The 12,027-nt window shown below is 50.3% G+C and overlaps 1 protein-coding gene across 2 annotated transcripts; it reads left to right on the plus strand.

Moving 5' to 3' along the window:
• The first annotated feature begins 243 nt into the window (after window positions 1-243).
• Window positions 244-5,108, plus strand: LOC147663843 (uncharacterized). 2 transcript variants are annotated; one of them, XM_086950161.1, is made up of 2 exons: window positions 244-663; window positions 744-5,108. In XM_086950161.1, exons 1-2 carry the CDS (start codon window positions 295-297, stop codon window positions 1,824-1,826), a joined length of 1,452 nt encoding a protein of 483 aa, XP_086806287.1. In that variant the 5' UTR covers window positions 244-294; the 3' UTR covers window positions 1,827-5,108. The 2 variants fall into 2 exon arrangements, with proteins under 2 accessions (XP_086806287.1, XP_086806286.1); XM_086950160.1 differs by having other exon boundaries at window positions 244-512; window positions 761-5,108.
• The last annotated feature ends 6,919 nt before the right edge of the window (window positions 5,109-12,027 follow it).

The following is a 12,027-nucleotide window of genomic DNA, read 5'->3' on the forward strand; positions in this document are numbered from 1 at the left end:
AATCAACCATCCAAAATACCACACACATACAAGGAATGTGTGAATAACACAAGTGCTATATCAACCATGTTAGCTCCTGAGGAAACGCAGTCATGGGATGCAGACAAATATAAACCCGACCCAGAGACACTAACCAAGAAAGAGAAATCATACACAAGCAGCAAGAGCTTTAGTTTGTGATCACTACTAAAGAGCCATCAGCAAACAAACGCAGGAAAAGCAACGTGCAATTGCAATGAATGTGTGAAGAACTTTAGTCAGTTAGCACTCCTAAAAGATCATCAGCGAACACACATGGGGGGAAAACCGTACCATTGCACTGAGTGTGTGAAGAGCTTCAGTCGGTTATCACAACTCCAAGTTCATCAGCGAACACACACAGGGGAAAAACCATACCATTGTAATGAATGTGGGAAGGCATTCAGTCAGTTATCAATTCTTCAAAGACATCAGCAAACACACACAGGGGAAAAACCATACCATTGCAATGAATGTGGGAAGGCATTCAGTCAGTTATCAATTCTTCAAAGACATCAGCAAACACACACAGGAGAAAAACCATACCATTGTAGTGAATGTGTGAAGAGTTTCAGTCAGTTATCACACCTCCAAAGACATCAGCAAACACACACTGGGGAAAAACCGTACCATTGCACTGAATGTGTGAAGAGCTTCAGTCATTTATCACAACTCCAAGATCATCAGCTAACACACATGGAGAAAAACCGTACCATTGCACTGAGTGTGTGAAGAGCTTCAGTCGGTTATCACAACTCCAAGTTCATCAGCGTACACACACAGGGGAAAAACCATACCATTGCACTGAATGTGTGAAGAGCTTCAGTCATTTATCACAACTCCAAGTTCATCAACGAACACACACTGGGGAAAAACCATACCATTGCACTGAATGTGTGAAGAGCTTCAGTCATTTATCACAACTCCAAGTTCATCAGCGAACACACACAGGGGAAAAACCATACCATTGCAATGAATGTGTGAAGGCATTCAGTCAGTTATCACAACTCCAAGTTCATCAGCGAACACACACAGGGGAAAAACCATACCATTGCACTGCATGTCTGAAGAGCTTCAGTCAGTTATCACACTTCAAAAGACATCAGCAAACACACACTGGGGAAAAACCGTACCATTGCACTGAATGTGTGAAGAGCTTCAGTCATTTATCACAACTCCAAGTTCATCAGCGAACACACTCTGGGGAAGAAAAACCATACCATTGCAGTGAATGTGTGAAGAGCTTTAGCCTGTTATCAAATCTCCAAAGACATCAGCGAATACACACTGGGGAAAAACCATACCATTGCAGTGAATGTGTGAAGAGCTTCAGTCGGTTATCACAACTCCAAAGACATCAGCGAATACACACTGGGGAAAAACCATACCATTGCAATGAATGTCTGAAGAGATTTAGTCAGTTATCAATTCTTCAAGTTCATCAGCGAACACACACAGGGGAAAAACCATACCATTGCACTGAATGTGTGAAGAGCTTCTGTCGGTTATCACACCTACAAAGACATCAGCGAACACATACTGGGGAAAAACCATACCATTGCAGTGAATGTGGAAGTAGTTTTAGTGATTCCTCAAATCTCAGGATTCATCAGCGAACACACACAGGGGAAAAGCCATTACAGTGCTGTGAATGTGTGAAGAGCTTCAGTGGGTCCTCAGACCTACGAAAACATATTCGAACACACACTCAGGAAAAACCATACCATTGCAATGAATGTGTGAAGAGATTTAGTCAGTTATCAAATCTTCGAAGACATCAACGAACACACGCAGGAGAAAAACCATAGCATTGCAGTGAATGTGTGAAGAGCTTCTTTCAGTTATTGGCCTACAAAAACATAAATGAACACACACTGGGGAAAAGCCATTCCAATGCAGTGAATGTTTAAAGAGCTGTAGTGGGTCATCAGACCTACAAAAATCAATCAGTAAATCAGTCAATCAATCAATCAATCAATCATTTTTTAAGCGCCCCTCATACCAAAGAGGGTCTCAAGGCGCTGGGGTGGGGAGGTGGGGGGCGCTACTGATCAAACAGCCAGGTCTTTAGTATCCTCCTGAAGGTCAGCAGGTCTTGGGTCTGTCGTAGGCTCAGTGGGGGGTGTTCCATGTCTTGGCAGCGAGGTGGAAGATGGATCTCCCGCCGATGGTTGTTCTTCGAATGTGCGGGACAGTGGCGAGTGAGAGGTCGGCGGAGCGTAGCTGGCAGTTGGGGGTGTAGAAGGAGAGCCTTCTGTTGAGGTAGGCTGGGCTGGTCTTGTGGAGTGCCTTGTGTGCGTGGGTGAGGAGCTTGAAGGATATCCTCTTGTTGACGGGAAGCCAGTGCAGGTTTCTCAGATGGGGGTGATGCGGCTGTGTCGTGGTACATCGAGGATCAGTCATGCTGAGGCGTTTTGGATGCGTTGTAATCGATTGATGAGCTTGGTCGGGGCTCCTGCGTAGAGGGCGTTTCCTTAGTCGAGTCTGCTACTGATGAGGGCCTGGGTGACTGTCTTTCTTGTATCTGTCGGGATCCATTTGTAGATCTTGCGGAGCATGCGGAGGGTGTTGAAGCAGAAGGAGGAGACGGCGTTGACTTGCTTGGTCATTGAGAGCGTTGAGTCGAGGATGTGCGTGGTCGGGGGGGGTCGGGGCTGCCCCCCAGTGCCATTGGCCGCCAGGAGTCGTCCAAGGCTGACGGGTTGGAGCCGAGGATGAGGACCTGTTTTGTCCGAGTTCAGCTTCAGACGACTGATCTTCATCCATTCGGCGGCGGCCTTCATTCCTTCATGGAGGTTGGCTTTGGCGGTGATGGGGTCCTTGGTCATGGAGATGATCAGTTGAGTGTCGTCGGAGATTATGTTGAGGTTGTGCTGTCGGGCGACGTGTGCGAGCGGGGCCATGTAAATGTTAAACAGTGTCGGGCTGAGGGAGGATCCTTGGGGTACGCCGCAGATGATCTCGGAGGCTTCGGAACGGAACTGGGGGAGGCGGACGCTCTGGGTTCTGCCGGAGAGGAAGGAGGTGGTCCTTTCCAGAGCCTTGTCTTGGATCCCTGCGGCATGGACGCGTGCGCGTAGTGTGCAGTGGCAGACGGTGTCGAAGCTGGCTGAGAGGGCTCCCCATTGCAGTTTCCCCATTGTCTAGCAGGGTCCTGATGTCGTCGGTGGCTGCGATGTGGACGGTCTCGGTGCTGTGGTTGCTGTGGAACCCTGACTGGGAAGGGTCCAGGATTCTGTTCTCTTCGAGGTATCTGTTAACGATTTTCTCGATGACCTTGGCCGGTAAGGGGAGTAGAGAGATGGGTCGGAAGTTCTTGAGGTCTCTTGGTTCTGCCTTGGGTTTTTTGAGTATGGCGTTGATCTCAGCGTGTTTCCAGCTCTCTGGGAAGGTCGCGGTCCCAAAGGAGAGATTGATGACGTTGCGTAGGTGGGGTGCGATGGAGCTGCTTGCTTTGTTGAAGACGTGGTGCGAAATGGGTCTGACGAAGAGCCGGAGTGGATTGTGCTCATGATCTTCATGGTGTCATCGACGCTCACGCTGGTCCAGGCTAGCAAGGGGACATGGTAGATGGTGTGCGGAGGGTCTGTTGTGTTGCTGTCTGTTGGGGCTGTCTCGGTGTTGAAGCTGTTGTGGATGTGTGCTATCTTGCGGTGGAAGAAGGTAGCGAGGGAGTCGCACAGGGCTTGTGACGGCGGGATGTTGTTGGTGTTGGAGCTGGCGTTCGAGAGTTCCTTCACGATGTTGAAGAGCTCCTTGCTGTCGTGTGCGTTGTTGTCGAGGTGGTCTTTGAAGGAGGTCTTCTTGGTAGCCCTGATGAGGTGGTGGTGGTTGCGGACGGCGTCCTTGTGTGCTGCGTGGCTGTCCGGAGTTTGTTCACTTTGCCATTTCCTCTCTAGTTTCCGGCAGGCTTGCTTGGAATGTTGGAGTTCTGGGGTGAACCAGCTGGCCCTCTTGCTGGTGTCTCTGTGGGCGGGGCTTCTTCAGCAGGGTGAGGGTGTTGGCACAGTCCTCGATCCAGCGTCTGAGGTTGTGGGCAGCGATGTCGGTGTTGGAGGGTTCGGTGGGTGGGCTGAGAGCGAGGTTTGCATGTCTTCAGTGATTTTGCTCCAGCAGCGGCGGGGGATCTGTTGGGTGCGGTGGTGTGTGGTGGGTTTCTGGAAGGTGAAGTGGATGCAGCGGTGGTCGGTCCAGAGGAGTTCGGTGGTGTGGCTGATGGAGACGTGCGGGCTTGAGGAGAAGACGGGGTCGAGCGTGTGGCCGGCGGAGTGGGTGGGCGTTGTGACGAGTTGTCTCAGTCCGAGGTTGGCAAGGTTATCGATCAGGGTTGTGGAGTTGTTGTTGTTGTTCTCAAGGTGAAAGTTCAGGTCTCTGCGGAGGATGTAGTCGGTAGAGGTCAGGGCGTGCGTGCTGATGAAGTCGACGATGGAGTCACTGAACTGGGGGCAGGGTCCTGGGGGTCGGTAGACGAGGGTGCCTTTGAGGGTGGAGTTGGGGTCTGTGTGGCTCTGGAAATGCATGTGTTCCGCGGTGCTGAGCGCGCCGTCTGTGCTAGTCGAGACCCTGATGCTGTTCTTGTGGACGATGGCCATTCCTCCTCCGACTCCGTTGGTGCGGTCTCTGCGGGTGATCTTGTAGCCATCTGGGATGGCTATGGCGTTGGCGGGTGCGGAGGAGGTGGTCAACCAGGTCTCTGTCAGGAAGGCGACGTCTGGGGAGATTGTGTTGAGCAGGTCCCAGTGCTCGACAGCGTGTTTACTTGCAGAGCAGGTGTTCAGTAGTATGCATCGGAGGTGGTCGAGGATTTTCTTGGTGGGTGGTCCGTCTGCTCTGTGGCTGGTGTAGCTGCAGTTCCAGCAGGTGAAGGGACTGTGTGTGCGTTTCAGGGCAACCTTGAAGCAATTGTGGGTCCGTCCAGGGTTGAGAGCGTGCAGAGTGCGGGCGTTGTAGTGGCGGCGGTCGTCGTGGCGGGTGCGGGGGCCAGGGGTTCTGGCGCTGGGCGAGGTCCAGATGTGGGCGGATGCAGATGGGCTTGCCGCGCACCAGCGGAGCGACGGCGCAGAGGCCGGCATGTGTAGGGAGGTGGGAGTGAGGAGCAGCTGGGAGGCGGGAGGTGGGGGCAGCAAATGGGCAGTCAGGGGGGCGGAGCCGCAGGGGACGCAGCGGCGGGGCGGTGAGGGCGACGAAGGAAACAGAAGGCAAAAGGGCACAACAATTGAGGGCGAAATGAGTGGCACAGAGGGCAGAAAGGTCACAAGAATACAGGGGGAAACGAGTGGCACAGAAGGCAAAAAGGTCACAAAGGTCACAGTAAACGGGGGAAATGAGTGGCACAGAGGGCAAAAGGTCACAAGAAAGGGCAGAAGGTCACAATAAATGAGGGGAAATGAGTGGCACAGAAGGCAGAAAGGTCACAGAAATGCAGGGGCAGCTAAGCAACAGAAGGCAAAAACGGGAAGAGAGATACGGGGCAGCGAGGGGGTAAGAAGGGAAACCGGGCAGAGAGACACAGGGGCATCCAGGGAGAGAACGGGCACAGGCGGTGCTGTGCGGAGGGGGAGCGATCTACCTGGAAGGGTCAAGGGTCGCTCTCCTCACCGCGCAGCGGCCAGCCTATATGGGGAGGTGGGAGGGAGGAGCAGCTGGGAGGTGGGGGCAGCGAATGGGCAGTCAGGGGGGCGGGCCACAGGGGACGCAGCGGAAAGGGGCGACAACGCAAACAGAAGACAAAAAGGCACAACAATTGAGGGGGAAACGAGTGACACAGAGGCAGAAAGGTCCCAAGAAAGGGCAGAAAAGGTCACAAAAAACGGGGGAAACAAGTGGCACAGAGGCTAAAAGGTCACAAGACCTTTCTTATTTACAGAGACTCAACCAACCAACTCCTAACTGGTGAAAGGACAGAATCCGTGCATGATGGCGACAGTATTGATCGGAGAGAGAGCTGACGAAAAGTTTAATTCTTAATACGTTTCTGAAAGCTTGACAGTTAAGTAAAGAGTCTTGAGCATTAAAGAATTCCAGCTCTTACAGTCCAGAACTATCAACTCCCTACTTTACATTTGTTGAACCTTGTCACTGGAAAAACAATCTGGATTTAGAAGTAAAGGAACACAAAAGATACTGATTTTTGATACAAATGATATTCAGGTTTGTTTTTACAAGTAAAACGAAACTCTTGTTTTATAAACTGCCGGTAAATGAATGGGCATAAAAAGTATGTGCTGCCTCGTGAGCAAGCAATGAAACTTTGTGATGCAGTTGGGACGTCCTCCGACCACAAATAAGATGGATCGTAACATTCTGAATCATCTGTAAGGTGCTCTTGTGTTGCTGTAGCTGTCAAATAAACAGTGTTCTTATAGCCCAGACTTGCCTAGAGGAAGGAGTTCACCGATATAATATGCACATCAGAAGAGAGGATACATCTCCAGTAGCCAAAGATAGTAGAAATTAATGCTTTCCACCAAGTTCATTTTAACAAATTGTTGAGTCTAGGATGTTCTTCCTGCTGTCGACCATCATCATCATCACGACACCACCACACAGCCAGTCAGTAACAGGAACAAGACTGCTCTTCAGCACACCCATCCTTATACATTACACACTACAGGGGTTTCCTCCAGGGCCAAACTCACTTTACTTTCACGTTAACAGCAACAAGTTCTAAACTGAACAAGTGGTTTGCATGGCCATTTGTGGCATAAGAAATTTGAAACCCAATACTTTATTAATCTGTATTAATAATACATAACCAAACATCCAAACACCACCCATGTATGGACATCCAAGAGCCTTTAAAAACCACACTACAGACGTATGTACCCGGATCAAAGGCAATTTATTGTAACATTAACATGAACAAAATTATGATACAGCAAGAACAATCATGAGGATATGAAATGTATACAATGATGACTAGATTTTACATATTAATACGAAATGTATGTTTTTAGATATATAATAAAAAAAACATTCATTTGAATTCATGGTATTTGACTACTGATTTTATAGGAGATCTTAAATGTGATTTATTCCCTAAACTATAAATATAATTTGTGATGTCAGCAAGAAGCCTAGTTTATTTGGCAATAGAGGGGTCAAATCTCAATAGCATGACTGCTTTCAGAAGGGAGTCTGGCACAGGTGCAATCATAAGGGACTATTCTCACCAGAATGCCTTCTCTCAGAGTGCAAGTTGTTTTTTTGGTCTCGGCCTGATCCAGCGCATGCGCTGGTCTAGCTGAGACATTTAGTAGCTGCTTAGAAAAGTGCTACTTTCCTGGCAACCAGCTTACTATCACGCGCACAAGAGCGCGCGCTCATGTGCGTAATAGCAAGCTAGTGGCCAGCAAGGTAGCACTTGCGGTGATGCGTCACCACTCGTGTTTTTTTTTTCATTTCGTGGCCGCGCGGCTTTACTTTTATGGCCTCGCGGCCAAATGTAGGTGCAATGATGCAGTCCGCCTCCCTAATCCAGCTCTAAGGGTCTGTCCGTATGGAACGAATTTCTGCTAGAGCACCTCTCTCCTGCCATGCCACATGGAAGCCTTTCTTGTAATTTAGCCATCGCTGTGTTAAACACATATTTCCACATTAGCAGCCTTCCTCACTAGGAAAGTGGGGACTGTTTTAAGAGCTTCGTCCTTGTGAAAACTTCAAACTTATTTCCCCAATAGCAGTGCAAGCCTTCCCCTCAACAACCACCTTACAGGATGTTTGATAATGACATCACTCCACACTGTAGCGCCTCGCTCCTACTGGAATCCATTTCTGCTCTAAGCACCTTCCCGAGAGTACTATTTCCGCGCATGACAGGGGGCGCCTTCTGGAAGTAATTCCCGCTGCACAGACACATGTTTGTTAAGACCATGTTGCCACACAGTGGGTTCCGCTCCGAGTAACTGCTGCAGGTTCGCTTGTAAAAACATTTTTTAATATTTTAAATAAATGCGCGCATCTGTGAATGTAATTGTGTGTGGGGAGGGGTGGGGTGGTTGTTAATCATAAAACATTGGCAAGAACATTGTAATTATTGGCAAATCGTTTCGAACGGGTGCCACACATGAATGTCTTTTGACAGACGATGTTGTAAAGTATTTAAGGTATACACAGTGTAGTGTTGCGTTACTCGCGCAAAGGAAACGCTTTAGAGCGGGTCGGCACACCAGCATAGGAGATGGACCGCATCTGTGCAAACAACACTACTGTTGTGTGCAGCTGCACCACAGACAACCAGCGGGTGACATTTGGCACCATCAGAGAGGTGTATGTGTGGTGTGTGTTCACACACACAAGCACGCATCTATAAAGCCCCTCTTGTCCATACACATGCATCTGCCTTTCCCTGGGTTGCACAGAAGTCTTTGCACACAGTCCCTGCATTACTATGTTGTTGGCACGCGCTCGCACACACATACATCACACAGACCAACCACACACCTGGTGCACCAGGGCTGTTCACCAGCATCCACCCAAGCAGATGGCGTTCTGTCTGGTTCAGATAATAGCATCCTTTAGCATGCATCCAACACTCGCGTTTCACGAGTGTGTGCACTTACAGCATGCCGCCTTCGGACTGTTAACAAGTGTGTGCCTGCTCAGGCGGCGTGCATAACCTGCCATAATTGTGTAGAGCATTCTTTCAAGTCGCCACCAGAAATACTAGTACAAAACGGGAGGAAGGGAGTAATTGCGCGAAAGCGTGTGAATAATAGCCAGTGTGCAGTAAACGGTTCATCCGTTGCTACCGCAGGGCGGTAGAAGAAGCATGCCGTTCATTGGCTGACACCAAATAGGCTCTAGCCTTGCATTCAGAGCGGGCACACACTCGCCACCCCTGTTTTCACAAGCGCATGCACCAGAAACCACACTTCTTGGGTTTTTCGTAAGTGAGTTCTGTAGTGTCGCGCTCTAGTCTTCGCGGTAGTACGCGATGACGTAGAGCGCGGCTGCCATTTTGGGAGCGCATTCCAGCACCCAGACCCGAGCGATCCGGACAGGTTCCCGGCGCTCTGTTGTGAAAATTAATAAATACTTCAAACCTTTCCCCAGTCGTGTGCGCTTCATTCAGGTGGCTCCCCTCATCATTACAAGTTCCATGGACTGTTCGGGAGAATTAACTCATCCTGGTGGCGTCCAGAGATATTTAATGAATGCATATACATGCGTCTTGCGTGAGTGTAAGAACACAAGCAAAGCATCCTTAAGGGGGTTCAATGATGTGTGCTGACACAGGAGGAGTCCAGGGGTACAGCCCGCTCCCCTCATTAGTTCTAGACTGATTGTGCATACTCCTGCGTTCTGGTGTTGTCTATGAGGTTGTCCTCACTTGCTTTGCATCCAGGAATGACACTTTATGAAGTGTACGCTCACGAGCTCATCATAATTGCTTTGTTCACAAGAGGGTGAACCCCGCCCAGCATCAGTCACTTGCACTGAACACTTTGCCTCCCCTCTACCCCGAGCGAGCGGTTGTATGAGTGCGATCCTTGGTTCTCGTGAGTGAATGCTCATCGAGTGAGTATCCTGGTGCAATGTATGAGTCGGTGAGTTCACAACTATCACGGAGAGTGTGTGCTAACCCAATCAGCAGCCCAATGCCCTTCATGTGTGAGTTCTCACACGCCCTGAGTCGGGGAAGTCTCACCTGAACTTCTCTTTGGCTGTCACATGTGTGTGCTCTTACACAAAACATCCCCCACTCCTCTGTGGGTGAGTACTGCATACATACATCCTCAGAGAGTCATTGCTGTGTGCAGAAACACTTATACATTTACTGTTGTTATTTCATTTCCCGGCCAGGTGGCCAATGCTTGTTTTCTCTATTCAATCAATCAATCAATCAGAGTACTTGTAAAGCGCGCTACTTAACCGTGAGGGTCTTAAGGCGCTATGGGGTGGGGGGTGCTGCTACTACTCGAAGAGCCAGGTCTTGAGGAGTTGAGGAGTCTTCTGAAGGCGAGTAGGTCTCGGGTCTGCCGTATGTGGGTAGAGGGTGTTCCAGGTCTTGGCGGCGAGGTCGGAGAAGGATCTGCCACTGGAGGTCGTTCGTTAGATGCGGGGGACAGTGGCGAGGGCGAGGCTGGCAGAGCGGAGCTGGCGGGTGGGGGTGTAGAAGCTGACTCTGCTGTTCAGGTAGGCTGGTCCTGCGTTGTGGAGTGCTTTGTGTGCATGGGTGAGGAGCTTGAAGGTAATCCTCTTGTCGACGGGGAGCCAGTGTAGGTCTCTCAGGTGGGGGGTGATGTGGCTGCGGCGGGGGACGTTGACAATCAGTCGGGTGGAGGCGTTTTGGATGCGTTGTATTCGTCATAGGTGTTTGGCTGTGATTCCTGCGCAGAGTGTGTTGCCGTAGTCCAGTCTTGTGCTGACGAGGGCCTGTGTCACTGTTCTTCTTGTTTCGGTCGGGATCCACTTGTAGATCCTGCGGAGCATGCCGAGGGTGTTGTAGCAGGAGAAGGAGACTATGTTGACCTGCTTAGACATGGAGGAGTCGAGGATGAATCCTAGGTTGCGTGCATGGTCAGTGGGTGTTGGTGCTGTTCCCAGTGTGGTCAGCCAACAGGAGTCATCCCAGGCTGAGGGGGTGGGTCCGAGGATGAGGACCTCCGTCTTGTCCGAGTTCAGCTTCAGACGGCTGATCCTCATCCAGTCGGCGGCGGCCTTCATTACTTCGTGGAGGTTGGTTTTGGTGTTGTGTGGGTCCTTGGTGAGAGAGAAGATGAGCTGGGTGTCGTCGGCGTAGGAGATGAGGTTGAGGTTGTGATGGCGGGCCACTTGTGCGAGGAGGGCCATGTAGATGTCGAACAGCGTCGGGCTGAGAGATGAGCCCTGGGGGATGCCGCAGATGATGTTGGTGGCTTCGGATCGGAAGGGTGGTAGGCGGACGCTCTGGGTTCTGCCGGAGAGGAAGGACCTGGTCCGGTCAAGGGCCTTCTCTTGGATTCCAGCTTCTAGGAGGCGTATCTTTAGAGTGCGATGGCAGACCGTGTCGAAGGCGGCTGACCGGTCCAGTAGCATGAGGGCTGATGTTTCGCCGTTGTCTAGTTGGTGCCTGATGTCGTCTGTGGCGACGATGAGGGCTGTCTTGTGGTAAATATATGATTTACCGTCTTAATTTCTATGCAGGTAAGTACTTAATCAATAATAACTCAATCGGAAAGAAAGACGCAGAGTCCGTGGTGTTAGAGTTCTTAGGGGTTTTATTCCTTAAAAAGGAATGGTCATGACCGGATATCTGGTTCCTGCCACCACTGAGGGTGCAGGAAGGGATAGAGCAATATTTTATTGACAATACATAGCTTATATACTTGAGTTACATTATAGAAACCAATATAGTAGGCGTAACAGCTGAGAGAAACAAGATAAAACACACACGTGGTCGTGATACGTAATTAGAAGGCGTGAACTAGGCGTGAACATAGAGGTGTGTGCTAGAAACGTCACAGGTAGGTGTCATAAGTGGGTGGCAACAAGAGCAGAATCTTGCAATGTCAGCAGAAATCTGAGGCCTGGATGCACGCGCAGCTGCATGACGTATGACTGACGTGAAGCTGAAGGGTGCAGGGGACTTGACATTTTAACTAGCGGAAAGAGACAGAAGTCTGGCATGTCAGATCAACTTGTGCTTCTATCATATCTGATATCTGATGTTTAGGAACTGAGCTATCTGGACGGAAAGGTCTCTGGGGCAGAAGCTATTCTATACTGACTGTGAGTGCATGTATAAGCGCCTAAGTGTCTGCATGAGAGGCGTGGGGGCATGGGCCTTCCATGGGAGCATGGTAACAGAGGCTATGAATTACTTGCACAGAGACAGTAAGGCCAGGCCCTTCGCTCTGCAGCTGGGGGAATGTTTACTTAAACTAGTAGGCAGGAATGCATCTTCGGAGAGGGAAACAGATAACTCGAAGGTTGAATTCATTCTTGGCAGGCAGCAGGCTGAGCTAAGCGCGGTGGGCCGCGCTGAAAGTAAGGCAGAGTTCACAGGTACAGGGGCAGCCTGGGCTG

This window comes from Lissotriton vulgaris, unplaced genomic scaffold (genome assembly GCF_964263255.1).
Source record: "Lissotriton vulgaris unplaced genomic scaffold, aLisVul1.2 SCAFFOLD_1285, whole genome shotgun sequence".
Lineage (NCBI taxonomy): Eukaryota > Metazoa > Chordata > Amphibia > Caudata > Salamandridae > Lissotriton > Lissotriton vulgaris.

Coding starts and splice junctions, on each gene's coding strand:
- LOC147663843 (XM_086950161.1), top strand. CDS start 295: ATGGGGGGAAAACCGTACCATTGCACTGAGTGTGTGAAGAGCTTCAGT. Junction 664..743: donor CGTACCATTGCACTGAATGT/GTGAAGAGCTTC, acceptor CATTGCACTGAG/TGTGTGAAGAGCTTCAGTCG.